Source organism: Pseudorca crassidens, chromosome X (assembly GCF_039906515.1).
Source record: "Pseudorca crassidens isolate mPseCra1 chromosome X, mPseCra1.hap1, whole genome shotgun sequence".
Lineage (NCBI taxonomy): Eukaryota > Metazoa > Chordata > Mammalia > Artiodactyla > Delphinidae > Pseudorca > Pseudorca crassidens.
In genome coordinates, this window is record NC_090317.1 from 90,464,758 (window position 1) to 90,485,937 (window position 21,180).

A 21,180-nucleotide genomic window follows, 5' to 3' on the forward strand; every position below is an offset into this window, starting at 1 on the left:
AAGGCAATTCAGAAACAGCTGATCACAGGAAAGCCTGGCCCCACATTACTCACAGCCTTGAAGCTCTAGAGAATAGAAGAGGTTTTACATCCCAGCTCATTGTATGAAGCTAGCATAACCTTGATACCAAAGTCAAAGAGAGTACATGAAATAAAAGTATAGGCTAGTGTCACTCATGGGGACACACATAATCCTAAACAAATTATTAGGACATAGATTACTCATGACCAAACTGTTTATTTTAGGAATATAAAGTTGGCTTAAACATAGAAACTTATCCATTTAATTCAACCCATTAACATATTAATAGAGGGGAAAATCTTATGATCATCTCAATAAATGCACTTTAAGTGTTTGGTGAAATTCAACATGTAATCAACACGAATACTCTAAGCAAATTAATAATAAAATAGAATGACTTTGATAAAGTGTATCTACCAAAAGAAAAGCACAGTAAACACCATGGTGAAATATTGAAAATTTTCCATTTCTCATCAGGGAAAAACAAGGATATCCACTATCTACTATCTACTTTAAAATGAGAAAAGGAAATAAAAGCTGTAATGTTTAAAATGGCAGGAACAAAACATTATTATTCAAAGATGATATGATTATGTATGTTGAACACTGAAAAGGATCTAAAGATAAACTTTAGGACTTAATAAGCATATTTTAGCAAGGTTGCTGGGTAGAAAAAACAACACATAAAAATTAGGTCTCTATATACCAGATCAAACAAAATATAAAGTTTCCAAAAAAAGGTACAATTTTCAATAGCATCAAATACCTAGGAATAAATTTAACAGAAGACATGCAAGACTTCTTTGGACAAAACTGCAAAACTTTACTGAGTGAATTTTACAGTCACATTTGCAACACAAGAACAGCCTGCATGGTTACAGTTTGTCTTCATTTAAACCTGTGGTTGCCCTTCACCTGTAAGATAACATAACATTTGGGAATATTAGTTAGAACTTTATTCAGATGACGCTAAAGGGATACAGAGGACACTACAGTCTTAATTTTATAAAATGGACTAAAACCAGAACCCTAAGGGTGACCCTTGGCTTATATACAGTTAAACTTCTGTAGAGACTTTGAAGGTAGACTTTCAGGCACTTCAACAATATTTGCTAAACACATCACTCTTTCTAGTGGTACAGAGAAACAAAGAGACTGTTCAAGTTCAGAACTGATTAAGCCCAATGCTTCCATTCAGAAGTAGTTTTAAGTAGAAAGCAACATTTTTTTATACTTTTAGTAAAAATCCAACCAAACAACAAATAAAAAACCTAAGAAACAAAAGAAACTTTTAAAAAGTTCATTTAAATGTTTTGACTTGAAAAAAAATTCTTAATATAGGATATCTAAAACAGTAATGTCACACTTAGAATTGCTTAAATGGAAAACAGAAAGGCTAGTATTGCATTTGTTTTGGCTCTACTGTGGAAAAGTACAAAACTTTCTATGAGCCAGTTTAGCCCTTACATAGTAGTAGGTTAACCATTTGTCCCTGTTTTCATCCATACTCCTATGAGTAGTGACTCTCTACACACCTAAAAGCATTCCAGTTTGTATAATAAATTATATGGTTACACTAGTTTTAAGTCATTACCATCAAAAGTAACATCACATTGTGAAGGAAAATAGTACCATGTCTCACAGTCCGGAAGAAAAAAAAGGACAGAAGTGGGGTGGAGAGAAAGGAAAAAAACCTGGAGAGCCAAATATCTAGATAGACAGAAAGATAATATAGTCAATATCTGTTAGTGTCTTTTTCATAATCCTTATTGTGTACACTTAGCCTTTTGTCTGTTTTCTGCAAGATTATTTAAACTAGTGGATCTTCTATTCACAAATATTTTCTAAAAGAGCAATCTCATTGATTTATTAGTTGTATTATTTTTCCTTTTCCTAATGATTCATACCTGTCTTTTATTAAGAATCCCCTTCCTCTTCCCCTTAGATTTATTTTGTTGCCTTGTTATTATTTTCTTATATTGGATGCTCATGTAATTTTATTATCTTTTTTAACAGCCTATGTATTTAAGGCTATGATCTTCCTATGAGTACATTTTAGCCATGTTCAGTAGGTTCCTGAAAGTAGCCTGAAAACTATCTTTTAACGTAAAGAGTCTGGAATGGACCAGGAATGTAAAGTGAAAATATTTAGAAGACTAATGCAGGGTAATTTCTTCTCTAAACATCAAGTGCTTCCTTTAAATTCAGAAGCTGTGTGATTAATGGTCAGTAATTTGGAAAACACACATGTAAAACACACTTAAATTGATTACTCAGGAAGTACTTCAGTTACGGTCTTTGAAATTCAATCTTAACAATTTGATGCCTCAAGGAGCAAAATTTTCACACATTTGACATGGTTAGAGGTGATTATATCATACTATCCACATTTTATTAGGAACAGTAGCTCATTAAGACTGACAGTGGGGACAGGGAGCGTGCTCAGCACAGGTATCTTACTAACAGTCACCTTGACCATCACTGACTACATGCACTCTCTACTTGATCACCCACAGAGACCAGAGACTAGACTGTCTCTTGATATTTTATTATTCAGTCATCTGAGGCTTCATTCCGGGAAGGATTTAAAATGCAATTGTTGGGCTTCCCTGGTGGCGCAGTGGTTGAGAGTCTGCCTGCCGATGCAGGGGACACGGGTTCGTGTCCCGGTCCGGGAAAATCCCACATGCCGCGGAGCGGCTGGGCCCGTGAGCCATGGCTGCTGAGCCTGCGCGTCCAGAGCCTGTGCTCCGCAACAGGAAAGGCCACAACAGTGAGAGGCCCGCGTATCGCAAAAAAATAAAATAAAACGCAACTGTTCACATTTTTGTCAATTATACATCAATAAAACTGGAAGAAAAAATAAAATGCAATTGTTCTTTAAAAGCCAGATAATTCAGAATTCAACAGAATCCGAGGACAGGCATTCAGAACTCCAACAGAATAACAAATATCAAGCAAAGTGTTAGTTCATTTTCTTAGTAGTGATGAAACCTCAATTCAAATGTAATTTGACTCAGGTCAGGATTTGATGATTTATGATAAACAAAATCACATAAAGCAGCTTATCTTTGTATTCTATGCAACAGAACCAGAGTAAGTAAAAATGAGAATTGAAAATAATTTTTAAATATCTGATTTGAAGTCACTATTTTTATAAGAGCAAAGATGGGTTTAGAAATTAAGGGATTTGCCCAGAGTCACACAAATTATGTTGGAGCTGGTACTGGAACCTACTTCAGCGCTTCAGCATATTTCATACAAACTGATGTGTGTTACAAATGCATTACACGTTTGTTAAATGCAGATCTCTATAAAAGCATCTGAAAATTATTAACTGTTGGTTAAAGGGCTTATACTTAAAAGTAAGAAAATGCTTTCATTTTATAATTCAATATGGCTTTGACCCAATTTGTTTCTATACCTGATAGTTAAGGTCTGAACTACATTTCAAATCAGCTTTATATGTGAACTCTGCTATTAAACCAACAGTAATGTTATCTTTATATTATTAAAAATATAATATTGTGGAAAACAGACACCCTATAATTTGCATGCATAATAGATAACATACCTGCTTCTGGCTCTTTAATGGGCTCTGGATTTGGCAGTCTCTTCCTCTTGACATCAGAACCATCTCCACACCCACACCCAGTCTTTGGCTGAGCCAGTTCCTGCTGATTAGCTTCCAGGGCAGGACCTTGCAAATAAAAAGTTTATCAATTTAAGAAGTAAAACTTGAGATATAAATAAGGGAATGATAATATTCACTCCTTCAGTGTTATGAAGTAAAAGCCTTAGGCTAGTGTGGTAATAAATGTGATGCATGAGAATCCCAAGAGCATTATTTCAGGAGTCTGTTACAAGAAACAGGGTTTTATTACCCTCTTCCTTTCCCAAGACTGCCCTCAGACAAATTAGGTGCTCCCTTTGTACTTATCCATATTGTACCTGTGACTGTACTTATCAGTGATTCGTTTGGGTCTCTCCGACTAAATTGTGAGCTCAAGGTTGAAACCATGTCTCCTATTAGTACTTAGCATATTACATGGCATGAGCAGACAACGATAAATGTTGAGTGGGGGAAAAATTCTTAAAAAATACCTCAAACTGATTAACATTTTGCAAACCAACTGGTATGTCCTCTTCAAAAATGTCAAGTGTCATGAATGCCAGAAAACTAAACAGACATGACAACTAAATGCAATGCATGATCCTGGACTGAACTCTGGATAAAAAAAAATTCTATAAAGGAAGTTATTGGGACAACTGGGGAAATTTGAATATACACTGTGTATTTAATGATTGCATATTCTCATTGTCAAATTTCCTGATTCTGATAATTGTACAGTGATTAGAGCCAAGAGAATTACTTTTTCTTTGTTCTCAGGCTATACATACACTAATGTACTTAGGGTAAAGGGTCATGATAGTTGAACCTTTATCTAAATGACTCAGTAGTAATAAGAGCAAACATATCAGTAAGTGTGTATGTGTGTGTGTATACATATAGAGGGGAAGGGAAGCGGATATGAAACCAATGTGGTAAAAACTATTAACAATCGGTGAATCTAGGTGAAAAGTTTATGAGTTAATTGTACTATTCTTGCAAATTTTCTGTAAATTTTATGTTTTTAGAAATATAAAGTAAAAATTAAAGAGAATACATGACAACTACATTGTACTTCAGGAAGACAAGAGTGATCTTATTTTTAATTGTGGTTTAAAAACACATAACAGCGAATTCCCTGGTGGTCCAGTAGTTAGGACTCTGTGCTTTCACTGCTGAGAGCCCAGGTTCAATCCCTGGTCAGAGAACTAAGATCCCACAAGCCACATGGCCAAAAGAACAAAAAAATTTTTTTAAAAAGCACGTAACATAAAACTTACCATCTTAACCATTTTTAAGTGTACAGTTCAGTAAGGGGTTATTTTTGCATCATTAGCAGAAACTAGAAATGGACTTTACATATTTGTTTTCCTGTATTATGAAACCTTTATTTTAAATGGTCTAAGAATAAACCATAATAAACGTATAATTTCTGTATTTTGCTAAAGTGTACTAAAAGCAGTGAGCATCAGCTATTTACAAAGCCTGAAGTCTATACCACGTATAGGATTTCAATTACAATTAAAAGGTAATCATCTGAAGAGTTAGCTCAGTGCATTTGCAGGCCCATGACAAATCTTATAGTTGTGACAGCCACGCTCTACTGGGGTAGCCAGAAACTTACTTCGTTAAAATAAACAAAAGTTATATTTAGGTCCAAAGGTCCTATATGTAACTTTCCATAAATAAATCCCATGTAGAACAAAGTAAAATTATTTAACTTTTAAATTTAAAAAATAACCAAAATAGGGGTTTCCTGGTGGCACAGTGGTTGGGAGTCCGCCTGCCAATGCAGGGGACATGGGTTCATGCCCCGGTCTGGGAAGATCCCACATGCTGCGGAGCGGCTGAGCCCAGGAGCCATGGCCACTGGGCCTGCGCGTCCGGAGCCTGTGCTCCGAACAAGAGAGGCCACAACAGTGAGAGGCCTGCGTAAAGCAAAAAAAAAAAAAAAAAAAAAAAGTAAAATTATTTAAGAATAACAGTCAAATATACAATGAGAATAAAGGAAATGGGGTAGAAAGAAATGAAAGGGCATTGTTGCCAGTCATATTCTACAAACCTTTAACCGTGGCCTGAGTTATGTAAATGTTTTGCTTCAAAATACTATGCATATCCGGGGAAATAATGTCTGTCTCATGTTAATCTTAGAATAATTAATCTTTTGATTTTCCTAAGCATAGAAGGATTTAACCATCTTTTAAAAACCACTTTAAAACAATCATACTAAACCAGCTACCTGTATGACAGTATCCTGAACTATCCAGCTTTTATCAAACTTACCATGTAAAAATATCAATTACAGAAACAATGGCCATCATGCACGACTCATTTCTGGAGCCTCTATCCTACTACATTGAACTGGGGCAATACTGAGCTACATTACAGTACAGACATTTGAGTTTTGAGCAAAATCATTCACCTTTTTTACAGCAACATTCATGGTAGGAAGACACAAACTCTGGAGTGAAATACAGATTTTGTATTGAAAAGCCAAGTGCTCTTTGATAAACCCAATCCTTTAGCCTCAATTTTCTCATTCATAAATTGGGGAAAATTTATTATAGCGAGGGATTGCCCTAAGCTGCAAATTATACTCTCTTCACTTCTCCAGCCAATTTTCAGGCCATGTTTGAGATCCCTTTCTATTGTTTTCTTTCCTTCTCTGACCGGTATATCATAATGCATGAGACACCACATACATACACACACACACACACACACACACACACACACACACACACACACACCCAACAGGCATTCTTCTTCCCCTTCCCTTCACCTTGAACTGAAGATGCTCCTTCATCCTTTTCCTCTTGACCAAGTATAATGTCCTGACTTTTAGTTAGTGGCTTCTCTTGTTGAGGTTGCTTATCACCAGGCTGCTGGAACTATGGGTGTGTGTGTGTGCAAATGAAAAGTTTTGTTACTAATACGTTTCAACAATATAAATATACAAAATACAAAGATACATTTGATCATAAATAAATCTAAAGACATTTTTCAAATACTATTCAGTACACTTTTTTTTTTGGAGCAGAGAAAGTTGTATTACAAGTCCATGCTAGGAGACGAGGTGGCTCATGCCCTAAAAAGCCTCGAGCTCCCAGCATACTTATTCTTAACAAAGTTACTCTTCCCACAGAGAGGCTACTCCAAGAAAACAGTTACCCACAAGGACTTTGGAAGCTATTTTAATCTATGTCAGGATGGCTGTGTGCAATCTGTTAATAAGCATGAGAAGGAAGTCATCAGTCAAATTCCCCAGGAACGTAACAGCATTCATCCAGGCAACACCAGAGTGTAATCCTCCTGGATCAATGTTCCTTATCACATGGAAGACCTTTATCACTGTATCTATATTAGTTCAACAACATTTGCACACAAATTAATTTCTACTAATAAAAATCATCAAATGTTAAAACACTTACAAACACAGGCCAAACTGCCCTGGGATATCTTTGATCATCACGTCTTTCTTTAGGTCTGTATGTTGACTTTATTCTCCGACTCATATTTCCCACTGAAAACAGAACATTGTCATTTGGAAAATGCACTTAAGAGGATAAATATATTTGAACACTTCCGTGGCCAAATGATGATGTATACTATTTTTGTAATATTGAACACATTTTCAAAATAAGTCTCAAGGTAATTTAAATGTGTGTGCTTTCCAATCACACCAAATCTGGCAACTTGCAAAAGCAATTGTTATGTCATGGCCAAGCTGACAGAAAAATCACCTTAAAACACATAGTAGGGCTTCCCTAGTGGCGCAGTGGTTGAGGGTCCGCCTGCCGATGCAGGGGATGCGGGTTCGTGCCCCGGTCCGGGAGGATCCCACGTGCTGCGGAGCAGCTGGGCCCGTGAGCCATGGCCGCTGGGCCTGCGCGTCCAGAGCCTGTGCTCCGCAGCGGGTGAGGCCATGGAGGTAAGAGGCCCGCGTACCAAAAAAAAAAAAAAAAATAACCAAAATAACAGTAAAATTATTTATGAATAACAGTCAAATATACAATGAGAATAAAGAAAATGGGGTAGAAAGAAATGAAAGGGCATTGTTGCCAGTCATATTCTACAAACCTTTAATAGTGGCCTAAGTTATGTAAATGTTTTGCTTCAAAATACTATATATATCCAGGAGAAATAATGTCTGTCTCATGTTAGTCTTAGAATAATTAATCTTTTGATTTTCCTAACCATAGAAGGATTTAACCACCTTTTAAAAACCACTTTAGGGCTTCCCTGGTGGCGCAGTGGCTGAGAGTCCACCTGCTGATGCAGGGGACACGGATTTGTGCCCCAGTCCGAGAAGATCCCACATGCCGCGGAGCGGCTGGGCCCGTGAGCCATGGCCGCTGAGCCTGCGCATCCGGAGCCTGTGCTCCACAACAGGAGAGGCCACAACAGTGAGAGGCCCGTGTACCGCCAAAAAAAAAAAAAAAAAAAAAAAAAAAAACACTTATAAAAAGTCATACTAAACCAGTTGCCTGTATGCCAGTATCCTGAACTATCCAGCTTTTATCAAACTTACCATGTAAAAATATCAATTACAGAAACAATGGCCATCATGCATGATTCATTTCTGGAGCCTCTATCCTACTACATTGAACTGGGGCAATACCGAGCTACATTACAGTACAGACATTTGAGTTTTGAGCAAAATCATTCACCATTTTTACAGCAACATTCGTGGTAGGAAGACATAAACTCTGGAGTGAAATACAGATTCTGTATTCAAAAGCCAAGTGCTCTTTGATAAGCCCAATCCTTTAGCCTCAATTTTCTCATTCATAAATTGGGGAAAATTTATTATAGCGAGGGATTGCCCTAAGCTGCAAATTATACTCTCTTCACTTCTCCAGCCAATTTTCAGGCCATGTCTGAGATCCCTTTCTATTGTTTTCTTTCTTTCTCTGACCGGTATATCATAATGCATGAGACACCACATACACACACACACACACACCCCCAACAGGCATTCTTCTTCCCCTTCCCTTCACCTTGAACTGAAGATGCTCCTTCATCCTTTTTCTCTTGACCAAGTATAATGTCCTGACTTTTAGTTAGTGGCTTCTCTTGTTGAGGTTGCTTATCACCAGGCTGCTGGAACTATGGGTGTGTGTGTGCAAATGAAGAGTTTCGTTACTAATACACATCAACAATATAAATATACAAAATACAAAGATACATTTGATCATAAATAAATCTAAAGACATTTTTCAAATACTATTCAGTACACTTTTTTTTTTTGGAGCAGAGAAAGTTGTATTACAAGTCCATGCTAGGAGACGAGGTGGCTCATGCCCTAAAAAGCCTCGAGCTCCCAGCATACTTATTCTTAACAAAGTTACTCTTCCCACAGAGAGGCTACTCCAAGAAAACTGTTACCCACAAGGACTTTGGAAGCTATTTTAATCTATGTCAGGATGGCTGTGTGCAATCTGTTAATAAGCATGAGAAGGAAGTCACCAGTCAAATTCCCCAGGAACGTAACAGCATTCATCCAGGCAACACCAGAGTGTAATCCTCCTGGATCAATGTTCCTTATCACGTGGAAGACCTTTATCACTGTATCTATATTAGTTCAACAACATTTGCACACAAATTAATTTCTACTAATAAAAATCATCAAATGTTAAAACACTTACAAACACAGGCCAAACTGCCCTGGGATAGCCTTGATCATCACCTCTTTCTTTAGGTCTGTATGTTGACCTTATTCTCCGACACATATATCCCACTGAAAACAGAACACTGTCATTTGGAAAATGCACTTAAGAGGATAATTATATTTGAACACTTCTGTGGCCAAATAATGATGTATACTATTTTTGTAATATTGAACACATTTTCAAAATAAGTCTCAAGGTAATTTAAATGTGTGTGCTTTCCAATCACACCAAATCTGGCAACTTGCAAAAGCAATTGTTTATGTCATGGCCACGCTGACAGAAAAATCACTTTAAACCACATAGTAGGGCTTCCCTAGTGGCACAGTGTTTGAGGGTCCGCCTCCCGATGCAGGGTACGCGGGTTCGTGCCCCGGTCCGGGAAGATCCCACATGCCGTGGAGCGGCTGGGCTCGTGAGCCATGGCCGCTGAGCCTGCGCGTCCGGAGCCTGTGCTCCACAACAGGAGAGGCCACAACAGTGAGAGGCCCGTGTACCGCAAAAAAAAAAAAAAAACACTTATAAAAAATCATACTAAACCAGCTACTTGTATGCCAGTCTCCTGAACTATCCAGCTTTTATCAAACTTACCATGTAAAAATATCAATTACAGAAACAATGGCCATCATGCACGACTCATTTCTGGAGCCTCTATCCTACTACATTGAACTGGGGCAATACCGAGCTACATTACAGTACAGACATTTGAGTTTTGAGCAAAATCATTCACCTTTTTTACAGCAACACTCATGGTAGGAAAACACAAACTCTGGAGTGAAATACAGATTCTGTATTCAAAAGCCAAGTGCTCTTTGATAAGCCCAATCCTTTAGCCTCAATTTTCTCATTCATAAATTGGGGAAAATTTATTATAGCGAGGGATTGCCCTAAGCTGCAACTTATACTCTCTTCACTTCTCCAGCCAATTTTCAGGCCATGTTTGAGATCCCTTTCTATTGTTTTCTTTCCTTCTCTGACCGGTATATCATAATGCATGAGACACCACATACACACACACACACACACACACCCAACAAGCATTCTTCTTCCCTTTCCCTTCACCTTGAAGTGAAGATGCTCCTTCATCCTTTTTCTCTTGACCAAGTATAATGTCCTGACTTTTAGTTAGTGGCTTCTCTTGTTGAGGCTGCTTATCACCGGGCTGCTGGAACTATGGGTGTGTGTGTGTGCAAATGAAAAGTTTTGTTACTAATACACGACAACAGTATAAATATACAAAATACAAAGATACATTTGATCATAAATAAATCTAAAGACATTTTTCAAATACTATTCAGTACACTTTTTTTTTTTGGAGCAGAGAAAGTTGTATTACAAGTCCATGCTAGGAGACGAGGTGGCTCATGCCCTAAAAAGCCTCGAGCTCCCAGCATACTTATTTTTAACAAAGTTCCTCTTCCCACAGAGAGGCTACTCCAAGAAAACTGTTACCCACAAGGACTTTGGAAGCTATTTTAATCTATGTCAGGATGGCTGTGTGCAATCTGTTAATAAGCATGAGAAGGAAGTCATCAGTCAAATTCCCCAGGAACGTAACAGCATTCATCCAGGCAACACCAGAGTGTAATCCTCCTGGATCAATGTTCCTTATCACATGGAAGACCTTTATCACTGTATCTATATTAGTTCAACAACATTTGCACACAAATTAATTTCTACTAGTAAAAATCATCAAATGTTAAAACACTTACATATACAGGCCCAACTGCCCTGGGATAGCCTTGATCATCACGTCTTTCTTTAGGTCTGTATGTTGACTTTATTCTCCGACTCATATTTCCCACTGAAAACAGAACATTGTCATTTGGAAAATGCACTTAAGAGAATAATTATATCTGAACACTTCTGTGGCCAAATGATGATGTATACTATTTTTGTAATATTGAACACATTTTCAAAATAAGTCTCAAGGTAATTTAAATGTGTGTGCTTTCCAATCACACCAAATCTGGCAACTTGCAAAAGCAATTGTTTATGTCATGGCCAAGCTGACAGAAGAATCACCTTAAAACACATGGTAGGGCTTCCCTGGTGGCGCAGTGGTTGAGGGTCCGCCTGCTGATGCAAGGGACGCGGGTTCGTGCCCCGGTCCGGGAGGATCCCACCTGCCGTGGAGCGGCTGGGCCCGTGAGCCATGGCCGGGGCCTGTGCTCCGCAGAGGGAGACACCACGGCAGTGAGAGGCCCACGTACAGCAAAAAAAAAAACAAAAAAAAAACATAGTAAAAGACAAGAACACATTTCTGATGAGTTTTGGATTCACAACTTCATACACCATTGTGGAGACATTTAGTAAAATACTACTGGAAATTTAAAACTTCAGGGACTATTGCTTTCGTCACACTCTTGTTTACCAAGCCCTTGCCCCCACCCTAATTAAATTCTTTTGGAACACAAAGCCACACTCACTCGTTCGCATATTGCCTACGGCTATTTTTGCACTTGCAGAGTTGAGCGGCTGCAGTAAAGACTCCTATGAGGCACTCTCCTTCCTTGGCACCCTGTTCGGGGCACTACAAATCTCAGGATGCCGTTACAACCCCACATTGGTCTAGTGTCTAGGCCTTTCCTTTACCTCCCGCCCCGCCCCCATGCCCCGGGCCCCACTGCTGACTCCGGATTCTGTGCTCTGTCTGCAGTTCCAGGGCCTCCAGGACCCAGATACTGCAAATAACGCCGCCATGACTCGCTCTACCTTCATCTGACCTCCCTAACCTCCACCGCCCACCGCCCACCGCCCTCCCTTTCCAGCCACCAGGACGAGAGCTATGGTGGCCATGACACCTGTGGTGAGAAGGACAACGACCTCGAGGGCTTTCCTCCTCAGAGGCCATAGATCGCACCGCCTGACCCGCCCGAAGCCCGCTGGCTCCCCCTCACACACACGCACACTTAAACTCCAAGCAGGACAGATCTGTGGACCTACCTGGTGAGTCTCAGCCAGGCAGAAAGAACGGAGAGGCTAAGACGCGATGCGCGCAGCTCCGCACCCAGACGACGTTGCACACGCCACACAAGGGCCGACGGGAAGGCGTGCAGCCCTGAGCATGCGCACTGCGTCTCGCACGTGCTGCGTGGGCTGGTTTCCCCGCCCCTCCACGGGACCCCACAGAGAACTCCCGGATCTGTACTCGTCTGCACTTCCGGTCCCTCCAGGGTTCAGATACCTCAAGTAACGCCCCCAAGCCCCTCCCAACTTTCAACTTCCCCCTCCCCTTTGTGGCCCGTTTTCCATTATCCCAGCCCCCACTATGACAAGGGCTGTGGTAGTTGCCTGTGAAATGAGTAGAATGCCTGCTAAAACCGAAATGACAATATACTCCATAGGATTTGCATAAGCCCAGGCCTCAGAACCTAATATTCAAAACGTCCAGCATATGATTCAAAATTACTCAGGGAAGATGGCAGAAGACTAAGACGCGGAGATCACCTTGCTCCCCACAGATACACCAGAAATACATCTACACGTGGAACAACTCGTACAGAACACCTACTGAATGCTCGCAGAAGACCTCAGACCTTCCAAAAGGTAAGAAACTCCCCACGTACCTGGGTAGGGCAAAAGAAAAAACAGAGACAAAAGAATAGGGACGGGACCTGCACCAGTGGGAGGGATCTGTGAAGGAGGAAAGGTTTCCACACACTAGGAAGCCCCTTCGCGGGCGGAGACTGCAGGTGGCGGAGGGGGAAAGCTTCAGAGCCGGGGAGGAGAGCGCAGCCACAGGGGTGCGGAGGGCAAAGCGGGGAGATTCCCGCACAGAGGATCGGTGCCGACCGGCACTCACCAGCCCGAGAGGCTTGTCTGCTCACCCACCGGGGCGGGTGGGGTTGCGAGCTGAGGCTAGGGCTTTGGTCTGAGCGCAGGGAGAGGACTGGGGTTGGCGGCGTGAACACAGCCTGAGGGGTTAGTGCACCACGGCTAGCCGGGAGGGAGTCCGGGAAAAGGTCTGGAGCTGCCGAAGAGGCAAGAGACGTTTTCTCGCCTCTGTTTCCTGGTGCACGAGGAGAGGGGATTAAGAGCGCTGCTCAAAGGAGCTCCAGAGACGGGCGCGAGCCGCGGCTAAAAGCGCGGACCCCAGAGACGGGCGGGAGACGCTAAGGCTGCTGCTGCCGCCGCCAAGAAGCCTGTGTGCGAGCACAGGTCACTCTCCACACCTCCCTTCTGGGGAGCCGGTGCAGCCGGTCACTGCCGGGTTCCCGGGATCCAGGGACAACTTTCCCGGGAGAACGCACGGCAGGCCTCAGGCTGGTGCAACGTTACAGTGGCCTCTGCCGCTGCAGGCTGGCCCCGCACTCCGCGCCCTTCCCTCCTCCCGGCCTGAGTGAGCCAGAGCCCCCGAATCAGCGGCTCCTTTAACCCCGTCATGTCTGAGCAAAAAACAGATGCCCTCCGGCGACCTACACGCAGAGGCGGGGCCGAATCCAAAGCTGAGCCCCGGGAGCTGTGGTAACAAAGAAGAGAAAGGGAAATCTCTCCCAGCAGCCTCAGAAGCAGCAGATTAAAGCTCCACAATCAACTTGATGTACCCTGAATCTGTGGAATACATGAATAGAAAACGAATCATCGCAAATGGAGGAGGTGGACTATGAGAGCAAGATTTATGATTTTTTCCCCTTTTCCTCTTTTTGTCAGTGTATATGTGTATGCTTCTGTGTGAGATTTTGTCTGTATAGCTTTGCTTCCACCATTTGTCCTAAGGTTCTATCCGTCCGTTTTTTTTTTTTTCATTTTTTTCTTAATAATTATTTTCTAATTTAATAACTTTATTATTTTTTACTTTATTTTCTTTCTTTTTTCTTTTTTCTTTCCTTCCCTCCTTCCTTCCTTCCTTCCTCCCTCCCACCGTCCCTCCCTCCCTCCCTCCCTCCTTCCTCTCTTTCTTTCCTTTTTTCCTTCTTTTCTTCTTTCTTTCTTTCTTTCTTCCTGCTTCTCCTAATTCTTTGTCTCTACTTTTTCTCCCTTTTATTCTGAGCCGTGTGGATGAATGCCTCTTGGTTCTACAGCCAGAAGTCAATGCTGTGCCTCTGAGGTGGGAGAGCCAACTTCAGGACACTGGCCAACAAGAGACCTCCCAACTCCACATAATATCAAATGGCGAAAGTCTCCCAGAGATCTCCAACTCAATGCCAGCACCCAGCTCCACTCAACGACTAGCAAGCTACAGTGCTGTACATGCCAAACAACTAGCAAGACAGGAACACAACCCCACCCATTAGCAGAGAGGCTGCCTAAAATCATAATAAGTCCACAGACACCCCAAAACACACCACCAGACGTGGACCTGCCCACCAGAGAGACAAGATCCATCCTCATCCACCAGAACACAGGCACTAGTCCCCTCCACCAGGAAGCCTACACAATCCACTGAACCAACCTTAGCCACTGGGGACAGACACCAAAAACAACGGGAACTACAAACCTGCAGCCTGCAAAAAGGAGACCCCAAACACAGTCAGATAAGCAAAATGAGAAGACAGAAAAACACACCACAGATGAAGGAGCAAGATAAAAACCCACCAGACCTAACAAATGAAGAGGAAATAGGCAGCCTACCTGAAAAAGAATTCAGAATAATGATAGTAAAGATGATCCAAACTCTTGGAAATAGAATAGAGGAAATGCAACAAACATTTAACAAGGACCTAGAAGAACTAAAGATGAAACAAACAAAGATGAACAACACAATAAATGAAATGAAAAATACTCTAGATGGGATCAATAGCAGAATAACTGAGGCAGAAGAATGGATAAGTGACCTGGAAGATAAAATAGTGGAAATAACTAATGCAGAGCAGAATAAAGAAAAAAGAATGAAAAGAACTGAGGACAGTCTCAGAGACCTCTGGGACAACATTAAACACACCAACATTCGAATTATAGGGGTACCAAAGAAGAAGAGAAAAAGAAAGGAACTCAGAAAATATTTGAAGAGATTATAGTTGAAAACTTCCCTAATATGGGAAAGGAAATAGTTAATCAAGTCCAGGAAGCACAGAGAGTCCCATACAGGATAAATCCAAGGAGAAATACGCCAAGACACATATTAATCAAACTGTCAAAAATTAAATAAAAAGAAAGCATATTAAAAGCAGCAAGGGAAAAACAACAAATAACACACAAGGGAATCCCCATAAGGTTTAACAGCTGATCTTTCAGCAGAAAATCTGCAAGCCAGAAGGGACTGGCAGGACATATTTAAAGTGATGAAGGAGAAAAACATGCAACCAAGATTACTCTACCCAGCAACGATCTCATTCAGATTTGATGGAGAAATTAAAACCTTTACAGACAAGCAAAAGCTGAGAGAGTTCAGCACCACCAAACCAGCTTTCCAACAAATGCTAAAGGGACTTCTCTAGGCAAGAAACACAAGAGAAGGAAAAGACCTACAATAACGAACCCAAAACAATTAAGAAAATGGGAATAGGAACATACATATCGATAATTACCTTAAATGTAAATGGACTAAATGCTCCCACCAAAAGACACAGATTGGCTGAATGGATACAAAAACAAGACCCATATATATGCTGTCAACAAGAGACCCACTTCAGACCTAGAGACACATACAGACTGAAAGTAAGGGGATGGGAAAAGATATTCCATGCAAATGGAAACCAAAAGAAAGCTGGCGTAGCAATTCTCATATCAGACAAAATAGACTTTAAAATAAGGACTATTAGAAGAGACAAAGAAGGATACTACATAATGATCAAGGGATCGATCCAAGAAGAAGATATAACAATTGTAAATATTTATGCACCCAACATAGGAGCACCTCAATACATAAGGCAAATACTAACAGCTGTAAAAGGGAAAATCGACAGTAACACATTCACAGCAGGGGACTTTACCACCCCACTTTCACCAATGGACAGATCATCCAGAATGAAAATAAATAAGGAAACAAGCTTTAAGTGATACATTAAACAAGATGGACTTAATTGATATTTATAGGACACTCCATCCATAAACAACAGAATACACATTTTTCTCAAGTGCTCATGGAACATTCTCCAGGATAGATCATATCTTGGGTCACAAATCAAGTCTTGGTAAATTTAAGAAAATTGAAATTGTATCAAGTGTCTTTTCCGACCACAACGCCATGAGACTAGATATCAATTACAGGAAAAGATCTGTAAAGAATACAAACACATGGAGGCTAAACAATACACTACTTAATAACGAAGTGATCACTGAAGAAATCAAAGAGGAAATTTAAAAATACCTAGAAACAAATGACAATGGAGACATGACAACCCAAAACCTATGGGATGCAGCAAAAGCAATTCTAAGAGGGAAGTTTATAGCAATACAAGCCCACCTTAAGAAACAGGAAACATCTCGAATAAATAACCTAACCTTGCACATAAAGCAATTAGAGAAAGAAGAACAAAAAAACCCCAAAGTTAGCAGAAGGAAAGAAATCATAAAAATCAGATCAGAGATAAATGAAAAAGAAATGAAGGAAACAATAGCAAAGATCAATAAAACTAAAAGCTGGTTCTTTGAGAAGATAAACAAAATAGATAAACCATTAGCCAGACTCATCAGGAAAAAAGGGAGAAGACTCAAATCAATAGAATTAGAAATGAAAAAGGAGAAGTGACAACTGACACTGCAGAAATACAAAAGATCATGAGAGATTACTACAAGCAACTCTATGCCAATAAAATGGACAACCTGGAAGAAATGGACAAATTCTTAGAAATGCACAACCTGCCAAGACTGAATCAGGAAGAAATAGAAAATGTGAACAGACCAACCACAAGCACTGAAATTGAAACTGTGATTAAAAATCTTCCAACAAAGAAAAGCCCAGGACCAGATGGCTTCACAGGAGAATTCTATCAAACATTTAGAGAAGAACTAACACCTATCCTTATCAAACTCTTCCAAAATATAGCAGAGGGAGGAACACTCCCAAATTCATTCTACAAGGCCACCATCACCTTGATACCAAAACCAGACAAGGATGTCACAAAGAAAGAAAACTACAGGCCAATATCCCTGATGAACAGAGATGCAAAAATCCTCAACAAAATACCAGGAAACAGAATCCAACAGCACATTTAAAGGATCCTACACCATGATCAAGTGGGGTTTATTCCAGGAATGCAAGGATTCTTCAATATACGCAAATCAAACAACGTGATTCACCATATTAACAAATTGAAGGAGAAAAACCATATGATCATCTCAGTAGATGCAGAGAAAGCTTTTGACAAAATTCAACACCCATTTATGATAGAAACCCTGCAGAAAGTAGGCATAGAGGGAACTTTCCTCAACATAATAAAAGCCTTATATGACAAACCCACAGCCAACATCATCCTCAATGGTGAAAAACGGAAAGCATTTCCACTAAGATCAGGAACAAGACAAGGTTGCCCACTCTCACCACTCTTATTCAACATAGTTTTGGAAGTTTTAGCCACAGCAATCAGAGAAGAAAAGGAAATAAAAGGAATCCAAATTGGAAAAGAAGAAGTAAAGCTGTCACTGTTTGCAGATGACATGATACTATACATAGAGAATCCTAAACATGCTACCAGAAAACTACTAGAGCTAATCAATGAATTTGGTAAAGTTGCAGGATACAAAATTAATGCACAGAAATCTCTGGCATTCCTATACACTAATGATGAAAAATCTGAAAGTGAAATCAAGAAAACACTCCCATTTACCATTGCAACAAAAAGAATAAAATATCTAGGAATAAACCTACCTAAGGAGACAAAAGACCTGTATGCAGAAAATTATAAGACACTGTGAAAGAAATTAAAGACGATACAAATAGATGGAGAGATATACCATGTTCTTGGATTGGAAGAATCGACATTGTGAAAATGACTCTACCACCCAAAGCAATCTACAGATTCAATGCAATCCCTATCAAACTACCACTGGCATTTTTCACAGAACTAGAACAAAAAATTTCACAATTTGTATGGAAACACAAAAGACCCCGAATAGCCAAAGCAATCTTGAGAACGAAAACGGAGCTGGAGAAATCAGGCTCCCTGACTTCAGACTATACTACAAAGCTACAGTAATCAAGAAAGTATGGTACTGGCACAAAAACAGAAAGATAGATCAATGGAACAGGATAGAAAGCCCAGAGATAAACCCATGCACATATGGTCCCCTTATCTTTGATAAAGGAGGCAGGAATGTACAGTGGAGAAAGGACAGCCTCTTCAATAAGTGGTGCTGGGAAAACTGGACAGGTACATTTAAAAGTATGAGATTAGATCACTCCCTAATACCACACACAAAAATAAGCTCAAAATGGATTAAAGACCTAAATATAAGGCCAGAAACTATCTAACTCTTAGAGGAAAACATAGGCAGAACACTCTATGACATAAATCACAGCAAGATCCTTTTTGACCCACCTCCTAGAGAAATGGAAATAAAAACAAAAATGGGGCCTAATGAAACTTCAAAGCTTTTGCACAGCAAAGGAAACCATAAACAAGACCAAAAGACAACCCTCAGAATGGGAGAAAATATTTGCAAATGAAGCAACTGACAAAGGATTAATCTCCAAAATTTACAAGCAGCTCCTGCAGCTCAATATCAAAAAAACAAACAACCCAATCCAAAACTGGGCAGAAGACCTAAATAGATATTTCTCCAAAGAAGATATCCAGATTGCCAACAAACACATGAAAGAATGCTCAACATCACAAATCATTAGAGAAATGCAAATCAAAACTACAATGAGATATCATCTCACACCAGTCAGAATGGCCATCATCAAAAAATCTAGAAACAATAAATGCTGAAGAGGGTGTGGAGAAAAGGCAACACTCTTGCACTGCTGGTGGGAATGTGAATTGGTACAGCCACTATGGAGAACAGTATGGAGGTTTGTTAAAAAACTACAAATAGAACTACCATATGACCCAGCAATCCCACTACTGGGCATATACCCTGAGAAAACCATAATTCAAAAAGAGTCATGTACCAAAACGTTCATTGCAGCTCTATTTACAATAGCGCAGAGATGGAAGCAACCTAAGTGCCCATCATTGGATGAATGGATAAAGAAGATGTGGCACATATATACGATGGAATATTACTCAGCCATAAAAAGAAACGAAATTGATCTATTTGTAATGAGGTGGAGAGACCTAGAGTCTGTCATACAGAGTGAAGTAAGTCAGAAAGAGAAAGACAAATACCGTATGCTAACACATATATATGGAATTTAAGGGAAAAAATGTCATGAAGAACCTAGGGGTAAGACAGGAATAAAGACACAGACCTACTAGAGAACGGACTTGAGGATATGGGGAGGGGGAAGGGTGAGCTGTGACAAAGCGAGAGAGAGGCATGGACATATATACACTACCAAATGTAAGGTAGATAGCTAGTGGGAAGCAGCTGCATAGCACAGGGAGATCAGCTCAGTGCTTTGTGACTGCCTGGAGGGGTCGGATATGGAGGGTGGGAGGGTGGGAGGGAGGGAGATGCAAGAGGAAAGAGATATGGGAACATATGTATATGTATAACTGATTCATTTTGTTATAAAGCAGAAACTAACACCATTGTAAAGCAATTATACCCCAATAAAGATGTTAAAAAAGATACGCAGAATACTCAAAACACTAAAAATAGAACTACTGTATGACCCAGCAATTCCACTCCTGGGTATATATCCAAAAGAAACAAAAACACTATTTGGAAAATATACATGCACACCAGTGTTCATAGCAGCATTGTGTGCAATTGCCAAGACATGGAAGCAACCAAAGTGTCCCCCAGTAGATGAATGGATAAAGAAGATGTGATCCATATATACAGTGGAATACTGCTTAGCCATAAAAAAGAATGCAGCAACATGGACGGACTTGGAGGGCATCATGCTAAGTGAAATAAGTCAGACAGAAAAATACTGTATGATATTGCTCATATGTGGAATCTAAAAATTGCAACGAACTAGTGAATACAACAAAAGAGCAGACTCACAGATACAGAGAACCAACTAGTGGTTACCAGTGGGGGGAGGGGGCAATATAAGGGTGGAGGGGTGGGAGGTACAAACTATAGGGTGCAAGATAGTCTCAAGAATGTATTGTAGGGGCTTCCCTGGTGGCGCAGTGGTTGAGAGTCCTCCTGCCAATGCAGGGGACACAGGTTCGTGCCCCGGTCCAGGAAGATCCCACATGCCGCGGAGCAGCTGGGCCCGTGAGCCATGGCCGCTGAGCCTGCGTGTCGGGAGCCTGTGCTCTGCAACGGGCGAGGCCACAACAGTGAGAGGCCCGCGTACCACACAAAAAAAAAAAAAGGAATGTATTGTATAGCACAGGGAATATGACCAATATTTTGTAATAACTGTAAATGGAAAATAACCTTTAAAATTGTATTAAAATTTTTAAGTGAAAAAATTGCTCAAAATATGAAAAAACAGGAAAATCTGAGCTCACATGGGAAAGACAACCAATAGACACCAATGCAGAAAAGACTAAGATGCCAGGATTATCTGACAATGTCTTTCAAGCAGCTATTGTTAAAAAAAAATACTTAAGCAAATGAGTCATGAACACTTCTGAAATAAACGTAAAGACAGGAAGTCTTGGCAAAGAGAGAGAGAGAGAGAGGGAATATTTCAAGAAACAAATGGAAATTTTAGAAGTGAAAAATATGATAACCAAATAAAAATCTCACTGCATGGATTCAGTAGCAGAATGGGGATGAGAAAATAGTGAACTTGAAGATAGATCAATAGAAATTAGTCAATCTGAACAACCCAGAAAAAAAGAGATCGAAAGAAACAAACAGACCTGTGGGAAAATACTAAAACATCTATAATTTTTATACAAAACATATATAATTTTTCCTTCAGAA

General features: G+C 40.2%; 1 protein-coding gene and 1 long non-coding RNA gene across 2 annotated transcripts; both read right to left on the minus strand.

Annotated features, from left to right (window-relative positions):
• Positions 1 to 725: 725 nt before the first annotated feature.
• On the minus strand, positions 726 to 7,150 carry LOC137217513 (G antigen 10-like). The gene is made up of 4 exons (XM_067724446.1): positions 7,063 to 7,150; positions 6,414 to 6,522; positions 3,596 to 3,721; positions 726 to 936 (listed from the first exon to the last, which is right to left on the minus strand). Exons 1-4 carry the CDS (start codon positions 7,144 to 7,146, stop codon positions 914 to 916), a joined length of 342 nt encoding a protein of 113 aa, XP_067580547.1. The 5' UTR covers positions 7,147 to 7,150; the 3' UTR covers positions 726 to 913.
• Positions 7,151 to 8,644: 1,494 nt separating this feature from the next.
• On the minus strand, positions 8,645 to 11,491 carry LOC137216347 (uncharacterized). Its single transcript, XR_010939709.1, has 5 exons — positions 11,326 to 11,491; positions 11,013 to 11,104; positions 10,363 to 10,471; positions 9,280 to 9,371; positions 8,645 to 8,740 (listed from the first exon to the last, which is right to left on the minus strand). It is a non-coding gene; the product is annotated as an uncharacterized lncRNA (long non-coding RNA).
• Between the last annotated feature and the right edge of the window lie 9,689 nt (positions 11,492 to 21,180).

Bases quoted from the DNA above. Each gene is read 5' to 3' on its own strand.
- LOC137217513 (XM_067724446.1), bottom strand. From the start codon at position 7,146: ATGAGTCGGAGAATAAAGTCAACATACAGACCTAAAGAAAGACGTGAT. The intron at 6,523-7,062 runs GTAAGTGTTTTA...ACACACCCATAG, and splicing joins GGGCAGTTTGGCCTGTGTTT to TTCCAGCAGCCTGGTGATAA. The intron at 3,722-6,413 runs GTGAAGGGAAGG...TTTATTTGCAAG, and splicing joins AGGAGCATCTTCAGTTCAAG to GTCCTGCCCTGGAAGCTAAT.